The sequence below is a fragment of the Mesoplodon densirostris genome, chromosome 13 (assembly GCF_025265405.1).
Source record: "Mesoplodon densirostris isolate mMesDen1 chromosome 13, mMesDen1 primary haplotype, whole genome shotgun sequence".
Taxonomy (NCBI): domain Eukaryota; kingdom Metazoa; phylum Chordata; class Mammalia; order Artiodactyla; family Ziphiidae; genus Mesoplodon; species Mesoplodon densirostris.
In genome coordinates this window covers 71,606,630-71,630,816 of record NC_082673.1, presented here as the reverse complement: position 1 = coordinate 71,630,816, position 24,187 = coordinate 71,606,630, and the positions used below count along the sequence as shown (strand labels likewise).

Genomic DNA, 24,187 nt, shown 5'->3' with positions numbered 1-24,187 from the left:
TGTTTATCTGTGGGATAGCAGTAATGTGCTAAAATTGGATGTTTTAGAAAACAAAAAATGGTATAATTCATAGTAAGAAAAATTTGGAGAAATATAAAAACCACAAAGGAAATTAGTTTATACCCTCATAACTTGAGGGTGGATACACTATTAAGAGTTTGGAATTTTCTTTTCTAGCGTTTCATCAACGCTTTAATAAATATCTATAGTTGAAGTTAATGGGTTAAAGGTGGTTGTGCACATTTTTAAGCATATTAAGCATGTTGCCAAACTGCTCTCCAGAATAGTTGTATAGTTCAGTGTGCTTTCCCACTTACAGAATATAGAGTGCTGTTTCTTGACACCATTGCCACCTGAAAGTTAGGGTTTCTAAAAATCTTAGTCTTTATTTTTAAAATTAAGTATGCATGTTAGTATGCTTGTTGCAGTGGTTCATCAATTCAGTAAATATTTCTTGTCTGATAGTGATAACACTCACAGATCTGCACAAGTCACCCAGCCTTCTGGTATTATCTTTGATTGTTCCTTAGGGTTTCCCTTGGATTCTCTTAAAGTTACTTACTTAGTAGCTGTGGTCCTAGAATGCAGAAACTCCTTGGAAAAATCCTCATTACACAAAATAAAATCAAACTTTACAGCCTGACTTTTAAGATCCTCTTTACCTTTTGTTTATAGCTTCCAAATGAGAGCTTGTAGATACACTGTTTTCAAGTTTGGTTTAAGGGTAGCCTTTAAAACAAAACCAACATCTTTTTCTTTTGGGTAGAAGAAAACCCATTTTAGATTTTGTACAGAAATGCATAACCTTCAGTTTTGTTCTGAAGGACCTCTTGAGGATAAAGAAGGTGAATAATCAATCACCTCCCCCTGGGATTATTGTGGTATACTTTGTATGCTGGAAAGTTGAAGTGCTTTTAATTGATTAAACCTGTTTAATTGAACAGCCATTTCTCTGAGTACACATGGTACACAAATCAAAACGCAAAAAAGAGTAGGTAGTGAAAAGAAACTGTCACTTCCATTCCTATCTTCAACCACCCTCTTCTCAGGGGTAGTCACAGTTACTCTTTTTGAATGTTTCCTTCTGGACCTATTTTGGCAAGTATTGCCTCCTGTTAAGGAAGCAGAAACAAACTGTAATCGAAGCACCTAAAAATCACCTTAAGGCCTTCTAATTAAGCAGTGATTCATGCTCCTGAATATAATAAACTTAAACTGTGTTGGGAAGCAGACAGCTCATAACAGCTTTGAAATTTTGTTTGTTTTGTGTGAGAGGGGAAATGAATTTTGTTCCAGCTAAGCCTTTTACTTTAGGAAAATTATCTTCTAGCTATATGTGGGAAAATTTGCTTATTGGTTATGTATATTGAATTGGTAAAGTAAAAATTTAATATTCTAAGTTAAATATCCTTCTCAGTTAACATTTAATTGAAATTACACATTTGTGTGTTTGATTGCATCATTGTACTTTGTGATGACTTATTTTTATGATGAGGGCAGAGCTGTTCTGTTGAATTTCTTGAGGCTGCGTTGTCCTTCTTCACCTTTCCCCAACAATTAATAGTTGATTTAACTTTAAATCTGTGGACCATCAATGAGCATTAGATCCAAGAGAATTATTATGAAATACAGTCTTTCAACTGCAATATTATAGAAGCGATATTGGTTAAGTGTATTGGAACATTGTAACTAATCCCATATGTGTCAGGAGCAAAATATCTTTTTTTTTTTCTTATTGAAGTTACTTGAATTTCTTTCACATCAAAACTTAACAGCAGTGATTTAAATCCTATTTATTATTTGACTCAGCCAGTTATGAAATGGAACCCCATCCCACTTGAGCCATAAAATGTGTTAAATTTAAGACTAATGCTGCTTTCTGTTTTTTGAATTTACATTTTGGCAGTAACTACCTTCTTTGTTCAGTGTTAGAAAAAATGATCCAGGCTTAACCAAATAAGAAAACTGCCAAGTTCACAGATCAGTCAGTGAGAGAAGCCAGAATTAAATGAAAGTCTAGATATTGACTTTACAGAATATGCTAAGGGGAGATTCTGTGGCATTACAGTTTCTTTGAGACTAAAATTCTTCTACAGTAATAGCTGTTCTTTGACGGTGATGGATGTGAGAAATTCAGGCTGTGGACCTTACTTCCCAGAATCTACAAAACTGGAATAAAGCCAGCTAGGAATCATGCATCCTGTCTGACCTCTTCTGTCTGGCTAGCAACTGGTGCAGTTTGGGCTTTACCTTTTTATTTCAGACTTAAGAAACTCTTGTAGTGGATCTAGTCTTTATTTTTAACAAGGATAATGATGTTTTAAGGAAACTTACATCCGTCCATCCATACACATATACACAATATTTTGAATAAATCAATTAATCAGTTTACTCACACTCTTGACTTTTTAATGCAGATTAAAAAATCCTGTCCTAAAACCCTGTGGTATTGGTTGTTATAAGAGATAGCTCTAGGTACAGATGCCTGGTAAGTCTAAACAAAAATGGAAATTTGGCATTAAGTGGCTGATTTTTAATAAGTCATATTTATATCTTATAAGACTGAAAAAAATCTCTGAGGAATAGACTCTGAACATTCTGAGGAGACAGGGGTAAGTGCCATGAGGGTATCTGGCATATTCTAGTAACTCACTAAATATTTGTGGGATAGATAGATGGATGGATGAATGAAAGAGATTAGGTAAAATATTTATTGTAAAATAGTAGTTGTAATAGTCGCTAACGGTTATTGAGGCTTTACTAGGCGCAGTGTGATAGGTACTTTGGGTGGGTTATTTTTTAATCCTTGTAACTATGCTGTGAGAATAGGTACTGACTATCTCCATAGGATATAGGTGGTAAGGTAACCTTAAGGCCACAGAGCTGGCGCTCGAGCTTAGTTTTGAATTCTAGTGCCCAGACTGAACTATGCTATATGGTTTTCCTGTTTGTACAGACCAGAGGTTCACATTTGTGTGTACTTGTAAGAATTAATTTTAAGCTTTTACTGAAGTTTTCTCTCTCACTTGAACATTATTTTTTTTCCACAAAAATAAAGATTAATTCTAGAGTTACTGTGTACTAGACAACAAATGGAAGACAGCAAATCAAGGTTTGCATGTTTGGGGCTTCAGCTGGGCTCGCTCACTTGATAAATGATTTACTGTCTTACCTCTGTCTTACAGAGCATGCGATTCAAAGTGGAGTTCTGCTGCTGAAATGAGTTTGTTTTTACCCTTCTTAAACATACAGAGTTCAGAATAGAATCAAAACTAAGAGAATAGTGGTCTGAGCCCAGCAAGTGCCTGTCCTCTCCTGTAGCAAGCGGGGGTTGGGGGGAAGCTATGGGTTTGGTAGCTACACAGTTTAGAGTCCACATCTATTGAGATAATGTTATATTTTGAGAGACTTCGTTATCAGTGACATAAATTAGGAAGTGTTTGATTATAAACTCTCAACGTTCCGCTCCTGGAGTTGGGAGAGAACTGTACCTGCCTAACGTTACAGGTTCTATAAACCAGTGCTGATTAAGTGTGAACTGTTACTGGTCTGCCTGAGACAAGCACGGGATTCAGACTGAGTCTTTAGAAACTTTGACAGCAGTTTAATATTGCTTTGTAGCCAAGCTTGTGACCCCTGAGCTTGTATTCTCTATGTCTTTAAAAATATGTTTTCACTTTCTAGTAAGTAATTTTTTTTCTTTGACTAAAATACTGGTCTGTGGTGGACGGGAGGGAAATGAGTTCTTTGCTGCTTGTAGTTTGAGAAGTGCTGTTATAAATGATTTGTATGCCTATTTTAGATAATAGCATCTTCCTATAACCAGAGGAAAGCCACTTCCTATAACTAATAATATTTAGTAGAACCTACCTAAAATAATATTGTGATCACTAAATACCACTACTTTTACTTTTTTTATTATCCGGTTTAATGGTAAAACATTTAAATAATGTCAGCATTTCTTATCTGTGAATTCTAACAAGATGAACAAATAGATTCAGTGTTTGTTTACCCTAGGTGCACAGTACAGGTTGAAACCTCCGAGCAGTCCTTATGAGCTCAGCTTTATAAAAGAAGGTTAAAAATGATAGATGGTATAGTTCTAACAGTTTGGAACTACTTAGGTCCTAAATCATTTAAACTGGGCTTTCAACAGATCCTTTTTATGTGTAGTACAGAGACAGTGGGAAACCTGCTGCTTTTCCCGGTGAAGATTTATTGCCATAAGTTTGCACAAAGTTTGAATTGATATTTTGCTGATTTATAATTGGCTTAGGTTAGGCTTCTCTTAAACAGATCTCGCTTGTTGAAAACCAGTCTATGTATCTGGAAGTTACCTCTTTCACCTTGATGGTGTGTACATATGCATATTTTCTGGTAATTTCTGTATGTGTGCAGCGACATCTGTGAATTGAGTTGAAGAGTAACCGTATCAACAAGACATTAGAATTTAAAGTCAGCAGGTGCTCAGGCTTATAGTGTGTGGATTTTTTCTTTTTCTTTTCCTTTCAGAGCCACTTAACCATGCTTCATTCAGTCCATATTTTTTTTTTAATGTACCCGAAAGAACATGCTAAAATCAAGATATATTATGTCCACACCATTCTGTCAACTCAGGAGCACTGTCAAAAAAGGAAATTAAATTAGTTTGCTCTTCTTTGTGCAACGCCATACAGTAAATTGCAGTGATTGCTGTATTTTAAAATCATTTCCCTTAATTTTTTCTTTATTTGATTTTTTTTTTTTTTTTTTTTTTTTGCGTTACGCGGGCCTCTCACTGTTGTGGCCTCTCCCGTTGCGGAGCACAGACTCCGGAAGCGCAGGCTCAGCGGCCATGGCTCACGGGCCTAGCCACTCCGCGGCATGTGGGATCTTCCTGGACCGGGGCACGGACCCGTGTCCCCTGCATCGGCAGGCGGACTCTCAACCACTGTGCCACCAGAGAAGCCCTATTTGATGTTTTTTGAATTAAAAACAAATACATGCTTATAATACAAAGATTCATAGAAGAAAAGGTATGTTCTTCCACACCATTCTTGTTCATACAAACATAAATACATAACTGCACGTATATAATACATTTTTTTACTACTTTTTAAAACTCTTTCTAACCCTTTGTGTGTCATGGGCCTCTGGGAATCTGGCAAATGCCATGGACCTTTTTTCCAAGAAAGTGCCCTTAAGTATGTAGACACAAAATACTACATTTGATTTTAAGAGGTTCTTAGTTCATTTGTGACCTTCAGGTTTGAATGTTTGCTTTTAGGGTTTATGGACTTGGAGAAGTATACTTGTTAATGTAGAATTTTGGGTAGTGTGGATATTTTTTAGCCATGTCTTTTTTTTGGGGGTTGTGTATGTGTGTGTTTGTAAACATGTAAACATCCAATTTCTGGTGAATTAGTTTTATTTTATTTTATTTTTTTTTTCTGAGGGTTTTTTTTTTATTTTTTGCTTTATAACAAATTTAATCAGTTATACATATACATATGTTCCCATATCCCCTCCCTTTTGCGTCTCCCTCCCACCCTCCCTATCCCACCCCTCCAGGCGGTCACAAAGCACCGAGCTGACCTCCCTGTGCTATGCGGCTGCTTCCCACTAGCTATCTACCTTACGTTTGGTAGTGTATATATGTCCATGCCGCTCTTTCACTTTGTCACACCTTACCCTTCCCCCTCCCCATATCCTCAAGTCCATTCTCTAGTAGGTCTGTGTCTTTATTCCTGTCTTACCCCTATGTTCTTCATGACATTTTTTTCCCTTAAATTCCATATATATGTGTCAGCATACAGTATTTGTCTTTCTCTTTCTGACTTACTTCACTCTGTATGACAGACTCTAGGTCCATCCACCTCATTACAAATAGCTCAATTTCATTTCTTTTTATGGCTGAGTAATATTCCATTGTATATATGTGCCACATCTTCTTTACCCATTCATCCGATGATGGACACTTAGGTTGTTTCCATCTCCGGGCTATTGTAAATAGGGTTGCTATGAACATTTTGGTACATGTCTCTTTTTGAATTACGGTTTTCTCAGGGTATATGCCCAATAGTGGGATTGCTGGGTCATATGGTAGTTCTATTTGTAGTTTTTTAAGGAACCTCCATACCTGGTGAATTAGTTTTACATAAACAGATTTTTCTAGGTAACAAATTATATATTAATTACCTAATTAATCTCATTAAATTCTAAAATACTTTAAAAGAAAAATTCTGAATGTTATACTCGGACTTCTAAAATAATACAGATTTATTTTTGATTTATTTTGATTTATTTTTGATTACTTAGGCTTATTATAAACTTGAATTATTTTAAACTTGAGTTTATATATACACATATAAAATATAAATAATGTCAGAATATAGCAGTGGTTCTTAATCTAGTTCCTTGGGCCTCATAGCATTTCAGGGGATCTTTGAACTCTGAAATTGGGGATGAAATTTGGAATGGGTACATATGAATTGTTTCTTCATCATATAGACATTTAAAAAGTACATACAGTTTTTTAAAGTTAAGGTATTATTTATATACAATAAAACCCACTCATTTTAAATGTACAGTTTGATGAACTTTAGTAGTTGTAAATAATTATATAATGGGAACCACAATTATACAATTATTTGTGACCTTCTGCCCTCAGTATCCTCCCCCTCACCTTGGCCCCAAGGCAACGGCTTATCAGCTGTGGTTTTGCCTTTTCTAGAATTCCATATAAAGGAAGTCATATAATACATAGCATTTTTTTTTTTTTTTTGCTGTACGCGGGCCTCTCACTGCTGTGGCCTCTCCCGTTGCGGAGCACAGGCTCCGGACACACAGGCTCCGCGGCCATGGCTCGCGGGCCCAGCCGCTCCGCGGCATGTGGGATCCTCCGGGATCGGGGCACGAACCCGTGTCCCCTGCATCGGCAGGCGGACTCTCAACCACTGCGCCACCAGGGAGGCCCCTACATAGCATTTTGTTGACTTCTTTCACTCAGTATAATGTTTTTGAGATTCCCTGTTGTTGTATTGATACTTTGTTCCTTTTTTTTTTTTTTTTTTTTTGCGGTACGCGGGCCTCTCACTGTTGTGGCCTCTCCCGTTGCGGAGCACAGGCTCCGGAAGCGCAGGCTCAGCGGCCATGGCTCACGGGCCCAGCTGCTCTGCGGCATGTGGGATCCTCCTGGACCGGGGCACGAACCCGTGTCCCCTGCATTGGCAGGCAGACTCTCGGCCACTGTGCCACCAGGGAAGCCCACTTTGTTCCTTTTTAGTGCTGAGTAGTATTCCATAGAATGGATAGCCTATTGCAGTTTTTTATCCACCTGTTTGGTAGACTTTTGGGTTGCTTCCAGGTTTTGTCTATTATGAATAGTGCTACTGTGAACATTTGTGAACATATATTTGTGTGAATATGTTTTTATTCTTCTTGGGTAAATTCTGAGGAGTAGGGATTTGGATCATGTAGTAAGTTTATATTTAACTATACGATACTGCAATTACTGTTTTCTGTCTTTCCACCAACAATTTTCATGGAGCTCTAGCTTTTTGGAAAGGTCTTAGTTTCCACTTCCTTGAGTCAAACAAGTCAAGACCCCATCTGCTGACCCAGGACAGAGATTGGGCTGCAGTGCAGTTCCTTGCCCTTGGGGATTGTATCTAGGTCTGATGTACCTTTGGATACTGCTGTGTTAACTCACAGGGTTAATGCTCTGGTCTGTGAGTTTTCTCTTCTAGCTTGGTTGACTGTCGAGTTAAGCTTTTCAGAAATGCAGCTTATTCATCATTTCTGCATGCGCACAGGAGTAGAGGGGGTTGAGGTACTTTGTATTCGTATATTGCAAGGCCAGAAAGTTCCAGCTTCAGTTCTTAAATTACTTTTTAACTTTGAACTTCATTAGAGTTGCTACCTTGATTAGAAGAATTTTGGGTGGTAACTTCATAGACGTATCTTTACCAGGTAAAGATTAACCTTGACAGTGGTATTAGAAATATTGCTGATTATAAAAGCCATGGCAAACCTTTCCTGAAAGGATTTTATTAATATATTGTTTCACAATTCATCAACAAAAATGATATGAAATTGTTAGTTTTGAATTATGTAGTAGTATCTTAGGATGTAACTGAGTCTGCTAGGAGATCGGGTTTATTATTTATATGCCAGAGCTTTTGGTAAAAACATGAAAGTGTACTACTCCCACCCTACTGTTCATCCCTCTTTAGGCCTTTTTGTTCCCTTAAGATACAACTTGTATATTTTATGAAAAGCAAATATTAGTATTTTTTTGAACTAGTGTTTAAAACCCATAGTTGGCAAATGTTCACTTCACCCAGCTCTTCGTAGGGCTGGCTGCTTGTTCTTCAGCTCTCTGCTCAGGGGTCATCTCAGAGAGAGGCCTTTTCCAGATCAACCTAGCTAACAGCACATTTCTCTGTTTTCTTCATAGTGCTTTTAACAATGTATAAGCACGTTAATTTTCTTAATTGTCATTCTAGAATAGTGGTTCTTAAACTTTGAGAATCCCCAACACTCTTTTAGAGGGTGTCCGAGATCTAAACTATTTTCGTAATAATAACTATAAACATTATTTGTCACTTTTACTCTAATTATTTCATGAGTGTTTAATGGAGGTTTTCAGATGCTACATGATGTGTTATGTAAAAGACTGAATACAGAAGCAGATAGGAGAATCCAGTTGTCTTTTATTAAACTAGACATTAATAGGAGTTACAAAACTGTAAAACAGTGTCATTCTCCTATCCTGGTTAAAATTTATTTTTGAAAAGGTAAATGTTTTACAGAAATGTGAAACAATGTCATTTTTGTATCCTGGTTAAGTTTTTTGTTTCGGAAATTAGTTATTTTACATGAAAATGTAATTTAAGTTAGTTTGTGATGCATTTATTGTTTTAAGTGAATAAGGTATTTTGAACATTTTTGGTTTGAATTTTCATATGTAAATGTCAATATAAAAGTTCTTTGAGGTCCACAGTAGTTTTTAAGAGTGTTATAAGGGCCCTTTGATTAAAATATGTGAGAACTGATGTTCTAAAATATAAGCCCCACGAAAGTAAAGGCCTTATGTATTTGATTTAGTTTCATATTCACAGGGCCTGGCATTGCTATAACTGGCCTGTAGAAGTCACTCAGCAAATATCTGGGTGAATGGATTAATGAGTGAATGAAAGAAGCTGAAAATAACAGAATTCTGGTGATTCTATGCAGGGCTTCCAAGTTTTTCTGTAGTAACGGGTCTTTGTAGACATCATATTTGATAGGAAATTACTCCAATTCATCAGAAAGCATAATCTTTATTTTGGTCAGATTTAAATTGTTCCCTGGTATGGAACTGAAAGTTTCTGATGTGCTTTTGATTAGAGATTCTGCTAAGTGTTCCTTTCCAGGAAGGATGGAAGATTTAACCCATCATGCTTATTAATTAACTCAAAGTTTAGGTTGATTGACTTCTGGTATAACTAATTTATTTGGATATTTTAGATTATTATTTATATTTTATCCTATAGTATTGAGAATACTTTCTGTCTTGGAAGTTAAATTCTTTGTTGCTTTTAGCCTTTTGGGCAAAGTTAGGTTTTCATTTTTTTTTTTTTTTAATGTCAGACACTTAAATAGTATTTTGTTCATTGGAGATTAGAAATAGTCTGCTTTGCATTTTCAAATTGTCTTCACTGAATAGTAAACAATAGTAGGAAAAAATGGTTCCTCTAGGGTACTTTCAGCAGACAGGAAGTCTGTTTACTGTCTTGCAAGTTGGGATTCTTTGGCAAGGTTTGCCCATCCTGAGAACATGCGAACTTCAGAAAGCTAGGAGATGGTTCTAGAGACTGCTGACCTATTCCAGGAACAGTACTTACTGTGCAGGGCATGTCAAGGAGGTTAATAAGCATTTAGACTCAGAATATGACAATGTTAGGGAGGTGTAGAAGAATTTGGTAATTTCAGATTCTGCTGGCCAGTTTGTTTCTGTCCCGTAAGGCATAATTTGTAGAAGAATCTTCATTTACCTGCTAATTTATAGGAAAAGGAACCTGGTCGGCACTAGTTCATAAGTAGTCATAAATATGGGGTCAAGCTATAAAAAGTAAGTTTTACTCTGCTATAGACATGTGAATACTTCTCAAATGAACTGCTCACATTACCTATCTTCTCATTTTTTTATTGTAGGGATCCTTTCAAGTAGGGCTTGAGTTTCTCTTTATGCTTTTATAAATAAAAGGTTCATTCCTGGGTTTGTATTTCTCAGTGTACTCACTTTTTAGCAACACAGGGAGTCTTAAAACAGGAAAGAAAACTTGTGGTTTAACCAGTTGAGTGCGTTGCAATCACCTGAGAAATTACAACAGAACAAAAGGACTTCCCTGGTGGCGCAGTGGTTGAGAATCCACCTGCCAGTGCAGGGGACACGGGTTCAAGCCCTGGTCTGGGAAGGTCCCACATGCCGCGGAGCAACCAAGCCCATGTACCACAACCACTGAGCCCGTATGCCACAACTACTGAGCCCGTGCGCCTAGAGCCCGTGCTCCGTGACAAGAGAAGCCACCACAGTGAGAAGCCCGCGCACCGCAACAAAGAGTAGCCTCTGCTCACCGCAACTAGAGAAAGCCTGCACACAGCAACGAAGACCCAACACAGCCAAAAAAACAAAAACAAAAAAACCCACCTCATTAAAAAAAAAAACAACAAAAAACAGAACAAAAAAGGAAGGCTGGTCCATACTACCTCATTAAAAGTTAGAATGAAGTAGGATGTTAGAATCACCTGGAGAATCTAAAAACAAAAATAGAAACCAAAAAGCAAAAAAAAAAAAAAAACCCCACAAAACCCCAAACCCAAAAAACCAGTATAGGAACCCCAACCCAGGTTAACTAACTCTGATTTTTAGGGATTGGGTTTCAGGCATCAGTATTTTAAAAATACTGATGGCTGTCATATGTAGCCAGGGTGAAGACCTCTCTTCATTTATTTAAAAAAGCTCCCCAGGTCATTTTGATAAGCTAAGAACATTTGTGATGCTTATAAACAAAATATAATAGAGGAGTATGTTTTTGTTTTGGGGAGCTATTAAGTTTTTCATGTATCTTGCTTTTAAGAGTAACAACAGGTAGCATGACATCAATAAACAGGATTAATTAAAAGTATGTCAGCACTGTTTTATGGACAGAAGCATATGATTGGTTGGAGGGAGAGAAAAATGAAAGGCTAGTAAGCATGACTGAAACAGGACATGTGTGGTGGAACGTTCCCATCTTGTGGCTTGTGAGGATAGTGCTACTAAAGAGCTGAATCGCATTCTTACAGTCAGTGGCAGTTTCCTGTTCATGCTACTTCTTATCAGGGCACAAAAAATGTGACCACCAGTACCATTCCCTCAGTCTTTTTGCTGCAGGTCCCTGTAAATCTTTCACTGAACTTTTCTTACTCCATGCAGAAACCCTGCGTCTACAACTTAGTTACAGAGACTTCTTCCAGAGCTGTCGCCACTGCATTCTGTTTCAGTCTTGTTATGAAAAACATATTTGGAGCCTAAAGTTACTCGGTTACTGTGAAGTAAGTAATTAAATGTACCTTAGTGTCAGAAGTCAGATCTCACTTTCCTGATTTAATAAATCTATGTCAGATTATCTGTTTCCTCCTCTGTAAAATGGGAAAATAATATTGCTAACTTTGTAGAGTGATTTTGAGGATTAAATGAGTAATTGCATGCGAGGCACTTGGTGGGGTGCTTGGCATAAGTGACTGATAAATGTTTACCATTCATTCCTTTAGCAAATATATTTTGAGTATTTTTTATGTGCTAGTACCTGTGTTGGGTGTTGAAGATGCAGTGAGTAAAAACATCCCTTCATTTTTACGAGGACATTTAAGAGGGGAGACCGTGAGCAGTACATGGATTCTTATAAATACCAATAATATATGGAATATTTTTCTATATACAGTAAGTTCTTGGTTATTTGTGTAGAATTTCAGAAGCCTGTATGTCAGTAGGTTCCTTCTGCTCAGGAATTTCCTTTTGACATCTAAGTGAGCCTACTCTGAAGTTTGTAATGCAATTCCAGTACATTATTTTTTGAACTAAAGAATTGAGATTTTAATGTGTATATAAGAAATAGGAAGGCTCTAAAATGTCAAAATGAAGAATGAGTTTGCTTAGTTTTGGTAAAGTTTTTTTTCTGAATGTTTTATTTCATCAGATTTTATTAAATTGGCAAGATCATTTTAGTGATCACCAGGCCTTTCCTAAAGGCTTCTATTTTGGACAGCCATAAATGCTAGAGAGAATTCATCTTTAAAATTGAAATACTCTTTTCTGAAACTGTCACCTGTGGTCCTTAGTTTGTCTTTCAAAGTAAGACGCATTCTCTAGTGCTTCACTATTTGGAAAGTGCCCCCCCCCTTTTTTTTTTTTTTGCGGTACGCGGGCCTCTCACTGTTGTGGCCTCTCCCGTTGCAGAGCACAGGCTCCGGACGCGCAGGCTCAGCGGCCATGGCTCACGGGCCCAGCCGCGCCGCGGCATGTGGGATCTTCCTGGACCTGGGCACGAACCCGTGTCCCCTGCATCGGCAGGCGGACTCTCAACCACTGCGCCGCCAGGGAAGCCCATGGAAAGTGCTCTTTATGAGTGTCCTGAGCCTGGAGAGAGATTTGAATTCATTGAACTGGTTCTCATCACAGAGTTTTAAACTTTCTCTCTTATAATTAGCCCTTTTGGAGTATACTTATTCATGTTGATCATGTTTAGCCGATGGTTAAACCACTGTGCTTTTTCCCGTTGCTCAATTGAATACTGTTAAATTTTCTCTTGATTGTTATAGAGAACTGGCTGTAACAGGTCAGTGATGCTTCAAAGAGTGAGATAATAATTTCTTTTACTTGGAGCACTGTACTTCTGTGGATGCTGTGTGGATGCTGTATAAATTGCATTGATTCTTGGGGCAAGCATATCAGGCTGCTATGCTGTTTGGTTATATTGCTCCCAACCCCTTTACAGTTCACTTTGGTAAGAGTGAAGACAGTGTTTCAATATAAGATACTTTTAAACTATGCTAATTTGTTTTTAAACATAATTATTTTTTCTCATTTCTTTATAAAAGGAAATAAGATTATTTTGGCCTGGCTTTTTGTGAAACTATGCTGGGCCCTAGTCATCAATACTGCTTTTTGCACACACAGGAACCAGCTGTTAGGGATCAGTTCTAGGATTTGTGCAAAGATCTACATTAAGCTCAGATATCTTCTAGCATCTCTCATTTACTTTGATTTCACCTGTGGTTCAGTGATCTCATTAATAGGGTTAAGTATCCAGGAAACTAGGTAAACTACACAAGTTGGTAGGTGTGTCTGTGATAACTCTTTGTCAGTTTTGTTTATCCCTTCTTATTCATGTTTCTTCTGTTCTTTAAGTGTGTGAAATGATTGTTCTTGGCAGAGAGTCAAGTTGAATAGGAATTAAACAGTTCTGTTTTCTTTTTATTGATAAAGTCAGTAATATTGATGATTTACTGAGCATTTATTACATGGCAGACCCTGTGTGAAGTATTTACTGTACATTTTCTCATTTTTAATAGTGTCAATAATGCTATGAAGTAGCTCCATTTTGCAAGTCAGAAGTCTAAGACTTAGGAAGATTAAATAGCTTTCCCAAGGTCACAGCTAATAAATGCTAGAGCTGTAAATCATTCCTATTCCCGCATGACCCCTTAAGCCTATTTTGTGCCTTTCAAGAAGTGGAGAGGTCTTTTATACAGGAATATGTAAGGTTTGTACACTTTCTCCACTTCACAGTATTGAGGTAGTACACCAACTAGTACTTCCAGTCCTTCTACATGAAGCTTTTTTCCCTGCTGACAGCTTGCTGTTCTTAGGAGGTCTGGATCTTACACTGGTGTAATGTCTTTTTGGGTCTGTTCATCACAGAGTCTTTGCTTCGTATCTGTTCCTAACTCATGGTTTTAATTATTAAGTTACTGATATGAAAGTCATGTCCTTGTTAAAGTATGCACATGAGCTTTGGAGTTTGACTTGGTTTAAATCTTGGTTGTACCATTTCCTGGATGTGTGATCTTTAGTCATTTACTTCTCTCTGCTTCAGTTTTCGTATTTGTAAAATGAGTATAATAATGCCTTTTCCCTAAGGTAGTTGTGAGAATTACGTGATTGATAATACATGTAAAATAATCAGAATACTGCCTGGCACATGATGTTCAATAATTTTAACCTGTGTTACTAACTGGTTACCAATGATTTATTTCTGTCAATAATATACTTGTTTTAAATTAAATGCTAATCAGTAAGATACTAATTATCATTTTGTTGTTAGACTTATTTTTTCCCTCTGAGGACTTTCCATTATATTGTAGACTGTATTGCCCTTTAGTCTTCAGGCCATGGGCTTGTACTGAATAATAGACTACTATTAATAAATACTATGTGCCAAGCACTATTCAAAGCCCATTAATATATTACCAGTCTCATGTTGTAGGAATTATTATTAATCATTACTGTTACTGTGAACTTTTAAATTAATTGCCTGTTCAATCCTGTTACCTCTTTATCTTTATGGAAATATTAAAGGAGAGAGTAATAGTAAGAGCTGACTAATCCATTAGAGATTATTTGGTGTGTCCTTCTGGTTGAGAAAAATTAGGTAGTGCTAGAGACTGGGTTCTCTTTCTGTTCTCTGTTACCAACCAGATTCTTCTTAGATACATGTTCCCATTGTTGCTTCCTCTGATTAATTAGATGCTCTGTTCAGGAACCATCTTGAGGTGTTGAGAATTTGTCAGAGGGTTCTGCTTTTAGGTGTTCAGATAATTGAGGTCTTTTTCTCTGTGTTTTATTGATACTTTTAACATCTGTGGCAGGAAATTATCTTACTATTAACAAAGGTTAACAGGATCACTTTGTAATGATCTCAGGTTGAGGTGATGTTGTTTGATTTGACTGAAGGAACTCTTGGATGCCAGATCTTTAGGGACCCTTGACTTGAAGGTTGTGAGTGCTATACATGGACACTTTTTTTTTTTTTTTGCGGTATGCGGGCCTCTCAGTGTTGTGGCCTCTCCCGTTGCAGAGCACAGGCTCCGGACGCGCAGGCTCAGCGGCCGTGGCTCACGGGCCCAGCCGCTCCACGGCATGTGGGATCCTCCCGGGCCGGGGCACTAACCCACGTCCCCTGTATCGGCAGGCGGACTCTCAACCACTGTGCCACCAGGGAAGCCCTGGACATTTTTGACATGTCTTCAAATTCCAAGAGTTTCAGATGTACATTTAGACTATTTAAGACTCTGTTATTTATGTAAGGGTAAAGGAAATGATTTGTAAGGAATTTGGTTAGGCAAGTTTTATTTTTTCTTTGAAATAAAGGAAGTGTAAACTATAAGATGGCATTTAAGCTTCTTTCTGTTTTTTTTTCTTCTAGGTGGTATTAAAGATCATCAAACATTACCAAGAAGAAGGACAGGGAACTGAGGTGGTTCAAGGAGTGCTTTTGGGCCTTGTTGTCGAAGATCGGCTTGAAATTACCAACTGCTTTCCTTTCCCCCAGCACACTGAAGATGATGCTGACTTTGATGAAGGTAAGGGTACTCGTCTTACTGTGTCTTTGCAGTGCACACAAATGGTTATTAATCCAATGTTCACCATAACCTTTGATATTCTGTTACTGGGAGTCTATCAGGGTAGCCTAGTTCTGAGTTTCTTGAAAAAAAAAATTATACAAATTCTCTGAAATGAAGATTTATTATAAAAAACTTCATTAGTTTGGCCTTTACTTATTTGGAATTTGTGATTCTCATAATTTGGATAGGAGCTGTGCTGATGTTAACTTCCCCATTATGGAATCAGCTTGCCAAGTACATTGTGAAGGACAGGGATTGTCATTGTGTCCAACACCCATTTCCTACTATAGTGTTTGGCTTACTGTTTAAGAAAAGATGAGTTGAGCTATCTACTTCAGAAAGACGACACTCCTTAAGTATTTCAGGAGCATTTTATTTTTGTGCTACAGGTATAATTGCTTTGTTAGCAAAGGTTAATAGTTAAAAGCTCATACCAAAGGCCAAGGTCAGCATCCTAAAGGATTTAAAAAAAAAATCTAGTTGAAAATAATTTCTCACTTGTCTGAACTCTCAGAACTCATTTTGTACATACCTTTTTTTTAATGGCAGTTAAGACAAATAACATTTATCAGCTTAATTATTTTTAAGTGTACAGTAGTGTTAACTTTATGCCATTTGTTGTGGAGCAGATCTCTAGAACTTCGATTTTGCAAAAACTGAAACTCCATATCCATTGACCAACTCCTCCCCTTTTTGCCCTCCCCAAACCCGAGGCAGCCACCGTTCTACTTTCTGTTTCTAAGAGGTTGACTGCTTTAGATACCACTTATAAGTGGAATCGTGCAGTATTTGTCTTTTTGTGACTGGCTTATTTCACTTAGCTTAAGGTCCTTAAAGCTCATTCACGTTGTAGCATACGGCAGGATTTCCTTCATTTTTAAGGCTGAATAATACTCCCTTGTATGTATATACTATACTTTCTTTTTCCATTCATTTGTTGATGGATATTTAGATGGTTTTTACCTCTTGGCTACTGTGAATAATGCTGCAAATGTCTCTTCAAGATCTTGTTTTTAGTTCTCTTGGATATATAATCTTGTCAGAAGTGGGATTTGCTGGATCGTGTGATAATTCTATATGTAATTTTTTTGGTAGAACTTTCATAGTGTTTTCCACAGTGACTACACCAGTTGACATTCCCACCAACAGTGTGTGAGGGGTCCCTTTTCTCGATCTTCTTGCCAACAGTTGTTATTTGTTGTCTTATTGATGATAGCCATTCTGACAGGTGTGAGGCGATCTTTCATTGTGGTTTTGATTTACATTTCCTTGATAATAGTGATGTTGAGCATCTCTTCATATGCTTGTTGGCCATTTTTATGTTTTCTTTAGAAGGAGAAATATCTATTCAAGTCCTTTGCTAATTTTTTAGGATTTTTTTTGTTGTTGTTGCTCAGTTGAAGGAGTTCTTTATATATTCTGGATATTAACTCCTCGTATATATGGTTTGTAGATGTTTTGTTCCTTTCACTCTTTTGTTTCCTTTGTTGCGCAGAAGCTTTAATATAATTTGACCTATCTATTTTTGGTTTTGTTGCCTTTGCTTTTGGTGTAACATCCAAGAAACCATTGCCAAGACCAATGTTATGAAGGTTCTTCCCTGTGTTTTCTTCTAGGAATTTTATGCCAGTGCCGTACTCTTTTGATTATTGTTGCTTTGTAATGTGTTTTGGAATCAAGAAGTGTGAGGTCTCCAGCTTTGTTTTTCTTTCTCAAGATTATTTTGGCTATTTAGGGTCCTTTGGGATTCCGTATGAATTTTAGATGTTTTTTTCCTATTTCTGCAAAAAAAAAAAATGCCATTGGGATTTTGATAGGGATTGCGTTGAATCTGTAGATTACATTGGGTAGTATGGACATTTTAACAACATTAAATCTTCTAGTCCATGAATACAGGCTGGATGTCTTTCCATTTATTTGTGTCGTCTTTACTTTTTGTAGTTTTCAGTGTACAAGTGTTGTGCCGCATTGGTTGAGTTTGTTCCTATTTCAAGTATTTCATTCTTTTTGGTGCTATTGTAAATGAGATTGTCTTTTAAATTTCTTTTTACCATTCATTTTCTATATAACTTTTAATTGATCAACTTTAACTTTGATAAAATGTTAATCTCATTTGACTTCACCTCCTCATAGTACCTTGAACATTTAATAACACAAAGTATATTCTTACTGAGGTTAATACCTTGGTATTGCAGTTTGGTCTACACATCTTCTTTTCATTAAGATAATACTTCTAGAAACTAACCAAGGCTGTTTTATTCTAGGCACTTAAGTATTAGCATTATTAAAAAACTTTTGTGCAATATGCATTTTATTTTGTTTTATTTTAAGCCAGTCAGGATCTCCTTGTTTCATTTGAACTACTGTAATATTAATATTAGATGTGTGTAATACTCACATAGGATTATGGTTGGGATTTCTCTTCAGTCCGTTTTGGCAGTATTAAGTTATCTCTATTCCCATATTCACCAGCCTATCTGGAGATACTTAATTATAATTCAGTAATAACTATTTTAGACCTGGAAGACAAGGGAGAAGACCAGGGATTGTTAGCACAATTTCTTTGATTTACAAGTTAGGAGCCTGAGAGGTTCATTTGAAGTTACTTACTCAGTTTCCTTGTTAGTGGCACAGTTGGGAGCAGAATCCATTCCTGAACAGTTTACATTGTCAAGTGGCTTTCTCGGGTAATTAATTTTGTTTTATAAAATTCTCAATTTAGAATATGAGCAAGAAATAGCTGTTCAGTGCAAATATGGTAGATGAACAAAGCAAAATGTTTGACTAATTTTAGATCTTGATCATTGGAAGCTAACTTTTTTTTTTCCTGCTTTTTAAAAAAAATTTTTTTTTATTAGTCATCCATATTATACACATCAGTGTATACATGTCAATCCCAATCTCCCAGTTCATCCCACCACCACCACCACCCACTGCTGCTTTCCCCCCTTGGTGTCCATTCGTTTGTTCTCCACATCTGTGTCTCAATTTCTGCCCTGCAAACTGGTTCATCTGTACCATTTTTTTTAGGTTCCACATATATGCGTTAATATACGATACTTGTTTTTCTCTTTCTGACTTAGTTCACTCTGTTTGATAGTCTCTAGATCCATCCACGTCTCTACAAATGACCCAGTTTTGTTCCTTTTTATGGCTGAGTAATATTCCATTGTGTATATGTACCACATCTTCTTTATCCATTTGTCTGTCGATGGGCATTTAGGTTGCTTCCATGACCTGGCTATTGTAAATAGTGCTGCAGTAACATTGGGGTGCATGTGTCTTTTTGAATTATGGTTTTCTCTGGGTATATGCCCAATAGTGGGATTGTTGGGTCATATGGTAATTGTATTTTTAGTTTTTTAAGGAACCTCCATACTGTTCTCCATGGAAGCTGACTTCTTTTATGGACTTGAGATAATTGGCCTTTGTACCTTTTCATTAACATGTGCTTTAAGAAGCTCATTAAAAAATGCTTTAATAACACTGAGATTAGAACAGACTTCAATTTAATGTTAAATAATAATAAAAAACTTACAGGGCATTGTTTGCTGTGTATTATATGTGCATTTCCTATAATCATTTACTCTACATAGTTGAAGGTTTTACCAGTCCTGTTTTCCACATTAGGAAACTGAGGTCAACTTGTCCAAAATCATTTAACTGGCAGTTGGTAGAACAGGGATTGAGATCTTTGGGTCCCTGGTCCCAAATCCCATGATTTTCCCACTAAAATGGTGTTGATTTTAGAAATTTAATGAAGTAGAAGCCAGTGATTAAAGGGTGTTGAGTGCAGGGCATCATTATTCTATATCTTAAATTTGTTTTTGGGAAAAACAACTGAATTTGAATTAGATTTTCTTGGTTTGCCTTTGGAAGCTAGTAGGTTTTGCCATTTTCCTTATATATGTGAATAATTGTAAGACAATGCTCTGTATTTCTTCATAGCCTCCTGTAGTAGTCTTAAATTTTAGGTTCTCTCACTTAAGCCATTTATTTAAGTTTTTTCGATGTGAACCATTTTTTAAAGTCTTTATTGAATTTGTTACAATATTGCTTCTGTTTTACGTTTTGGTTTTTTGGCGGAGAGGCATGTGGGATCTTAGTTCCCCGACCAGGGATTGAACCTGCACCCCCTCTATTGGAAGGCGAAGTCTGTGTGTGTGTGTGTGTGTGTGTGTGTGTGTGTGTGTGTGTGTAGAATAGATTACAAGACAAATTGTATGTTGGGGGTAGGAGTTTATTAGTTAATTAATTTATTTTTTCTGTGTTGGGTCTTCGTTTCTGTGTGAGGGCTTCCCCTAGTTGTGGCAAGCGGGGACCACTCTTCATCGCAGTGCGTGGGCCTCTCACTATCGCGGCCTCTCTCGTTGCGGAGCACAAGCTCCAGACGCACAGGCTCAGTAGTCGTGGCTCACGGGCCTAGCCGCTCCGCGGCATGTGGGATCCTCCCAGACCAGGGCTCGAACCCGTGTCCCCTGCATTGGCAGGCAGATTCTCAACCACTGCGTCACCAGGGAAGCCCGGAAGGCGAAGTCTTAACCTCTGGACCGCCAGGGAAGTCCCCATTTATTTATCTTAATGGGCATTGGTATGCAGTCACCATTAGATGTTTATCAAACCTTGATAAAAGCTAAATTTTCCCATTATAGTCCTGCATGTTGATTATTTTAAATCATGCTAAAGTAAAGGCCTGTTGTTTTGCTTACTGCTATTCTGGTATTATATGCTTGCTAAAACTAATATTTATTCAGGGAAGGATCTTTTCCTATGCTTTTCACCCTATGGAAGTAAAAATCACTGAACATTTAATAAGCTTAGTGATTATGTATTTCAAGTTGTGTTAGGTTGGGTTTTTTGGTTTGTGTGTTTTTGTGCCTCGTGTAAAGTTGAGATTTCTAATCTGTGGTCCAAAAGAGAGACGTTTTAAATTAGGGCCTGGCAAATGATGATCTGTGGGCCTGCTTTTGCATATAAAGTTTTCTTGAAACACTGTCATGCCCATTCACTTATGTATTTTCTGTGGCTGTGTTCCTGCTACAGTGGCTTAGTTGAGTAGTTGTGACAGAGACCATATGGGCACTGAGCCTGAATTTTTTTTTTTTTTTTTTACTGTCTGGTTCTTTAAGAAAGTTTGACCACTTCTTTTTTATATATAATTTTTTCTTGTTATTTTCCTGCTCTCAAAAGTTAAAGATAGTTCTTTCTTTTCATCGTAAATTGATGGCTTTTTGTTTGTTACTTATTTCTTCTAGATGTTGCCCTTGACATTGACTCTCATCCAGAATGTATTATGGGCACTGTAATGAAAATGCTGGTATTATCAGGTGTTTGTTTCTCTGGTGCATCTGCAAAGTATCAGAATGGTATTTAGTTTAATTTTAATGCATTTTTCTTTTCAAAAATATCCCACATATTATTGATATATGTGAGAACTGTCTGTGGATAACAGGGAAGAAAGGCTTTCAATTAATGGTTGTAGACTTGTGACCAGGTGTTGTGGAAAGGTAGTGGTATGAGGCCTGAAAACCTGGGTGGAAATTTCAGCTCTATATTTAGGATCTGTGTGACGCCGAATAATTCACTTCTGAACCTGTTTTTATCTGACTCGCTAATGTTTTTCATCAAGCACGTATTAATTGCTTATATACTGAACATTGGGAACATAGCTGAAGGATAATTTCCTTATGAGATTAACTTTCTGGGTAGTGCTACCATGGATGATGTTACAATAAGCTGATACAGAAAACAAGAAACAGTTGTGGCATGAAGTTTCTCTTGTTTCTCTCCATGAATTCACTTTTTTTTTGCATATGTGATAACTTCTCCTTTGAGAGGTTTAAATCTCGATAAACTTTTATGTTACAGAATTTACTTTCTAGAGAGATAATATGCTCATGTTAGAGAATATATGATTTTTAAAAATTAAGTAGAAAAACTCATATTAAAATTCCCATTAGGGGGCACTATTATCAAGCTTAGGAGAACTGGAGACTAATTTGTTTTTTTAGACATGCAACCCGAGACATGCTAAAAGGGAAAAATATTTTCATCTGATAAGATTCAGATACTGTTTTATACAACTGAATTCCTTAAATATGTTATAAAGTGCAGTGAATTAAACACAGATCCAATAACTCACTGTCTTGTTTTTCAGCAGACTAAATCAATATAATATTGCAGGTGATGCAAGAAGCTTACTTTATTCTGCATCAGAGCCACATCCATAATTTTCATATTTGGAATAGACAGTTTTTAAAATTTTGCTCTTTTAAGTCAGTCACAAAGGATGATCCTTGGCCTTCAAATAAGTTTCTTTCAGAAATGAAGCACGAAGACTGTATTGTGCTATTAAAATGCAGTTAGGGGAATGAAGTGATGCCTAACTGAGACAGTATTGACGTGTGCAGCATGTGTAATTACTGAAGTAATTCCACACAGTGAAGTGATATGTACACGCACATAGCTCTTAACCTTTCTGTTTATTTTCAGGCACTTGAAAATTATTTTCTTAAACTCAAGTTTAGTGTTCGACTAGGAAACACTACTAAAGGCTGTGTTATACGCTATCATTTTATCATTAAGCTACCAACAGAAGAGCAGTAAGTAGTATCGTCTTAAACAGAACTCTTCAAAGGCTAAAATAAAACTTGGCAAAAATGTAATTAAAATAAAATGTAATCACAGTAAGTTTTCATGGCATAGGTGTTATTTTTCTATCACTGGGATCGGAGAGAGTGGGTTTGTATAGTTATATTACTTGCAATACTTTCTACATAGGTAAGCTATATTTTACACTGGAGAAAGTTTCTGCTTAATTACTTGCTTCCTGAAGTCTCGCCTTCCTTCTCCTTAGTTTGCTTGCAGCCCACACTGAGTGCAAAACTGCTTTAACCCTAGCTGATGATCACTATTTTGTATTGCTTTTGAGTTCAGGGAAGGGTTGAGTCAGAATGGAGAAAGCTTTTCATGTTTTTTCAGACAGATGGGGACATTTTGTAAAAAGACATGATGTTTACTTATTATTTTGTATTATCTTCCATCTGTATGAACAGTCATTGATCACTGTGGTCTGTTCGACAGATTTCGTTTTTTTAAAAATACTGTTTTATTGCTTTTTTTCCCCCCCAAAGAACTTTTCTTGGTGGAAATATTGGAAATATTATATATAGATAGTTTTGAAGTGTGTTTTGAAACTTACTGGAGAAGTAGGAGCATGTTTACTTTGTGACCTCAGATCATCAAGTGGAGGTATGATAATGTTTCAGATATCAGAAAAAAAATTCCTTTTCAGCTTTTATCCAGCAAATTGCATTGAGTAGGTGGTGAAAAAAAATTGCATTGAGTGGGTGGTGAAAAAGATACAGATATGAAATCCTAGTTACTGCTTTGAAAGATTTTAAGTGGGAGAGACAAGTGTGTAAACAAAGAATTGTGAAACAATTAATCTAAGTCTAGTGTGAGGAAGGGAAAAAATGATGGCAACGCTCAGATATGAGCTACTAATTCCTTTTGGAGGATGACTTCACAGGGGAGGTAAAGTTTGATTTTGTAGGTGGTTATTAGTTGCATTTTAAGTAATTTTTAAGGAAGTTATGTCTTGTGAGTTTGTTCCAATTATTCACATTTCTGGGCCCTCATAAATAACACAAGCATCTCTAGAATTTAATATATATTCATTTTGGCATCTTTATTGTTCAGAGCTAATTATGTTCCTTGATAATATTTTTCAGATTTTGTTGCTGATTTTGTTATTAGGTGGAGAAGTTGTTTTTGACATCTAGGCTCTTTTGATACATAAAAAGATGCTTGACAATAATAATTGAATGCCTTGTTTATAGAAACTCAAGACCCATGCTGCAGTTAGCTCTATTTAAAATATTTAATAAATATTTAAATAGGATACTTAATAAATTTTAAATATTTAATAACCTATTTCATATATATTTCATTTTAAATGAAACATTGTATAGTCAGGTAACTAGAGAGAATCTGTACACTGAATTATGGCACAGTTCTCCAGGGTACTGATGTCTTTGTTGTTATTCATGGTAGTATTTTGAAAATGTTAAACCATTCACATTGAGTGATTTATCACTGAATGTTCAGGGTAATGAACTTTAGATTATTGCTTACTTAAATTATTTTGCTCACTCAGAAAGCTATAGTTTGTGATTTGAAACTAAGTTAAAAACCTTAACCTTACTTTATATGTTTAGTTTTTGGCTTATTAGGGTGATGAGAATATGAGAAGTAGAATCCAAATATAAAGCATCAGTCCTGATTATTTTTATGCCTTTTTTGTTCTCTCAGTTTGGGCGTCTCAAGATTTTAAATACAAGAGTAGGAACAAAGTCTAACTTCATTTTAAAAGCTTGAAAAATATTTCTGCGTTTATTGCATGTTTTAAAATTTAGGGTTTTTTCCCCCTTTTAAATGAGAAACTCCTGTGCATGGAAGGATATACTATTGAAAATGTGGTCAAGGTAAAAGATTTTTCTGCTTTAAGAAATTAAAGTGCTTTACACTGTACCCTCCCTTGGTCCCTAAAGCGTAA

At 36.5% G+C, this 24,187-nt stretch overlaps 1 protein-coding gene across 1 annotated transcript in view; it reads left to right on the top strand.

The window, feature by feature from the left end:
* The window catches only part of EIF3H (eukaryotic translation initiation factor 3 subunit H), an 88,942-nt gene that overhangs the window by 5,402 nt on the left and 59,353 nt on the right, over positions 1 to 24,187 (top strand). The window contains exon 2 of the mRNA XM_060115803.1: positions 15,432 to 15,588. Coding sequence (XP_059971786.1) covers positions 15,432 to 15,588 — 157 coding nt within the window. The remainder of the gene's footprint in view (positions 1 to 15,431; positions 15,589 to 24,187) is intronic.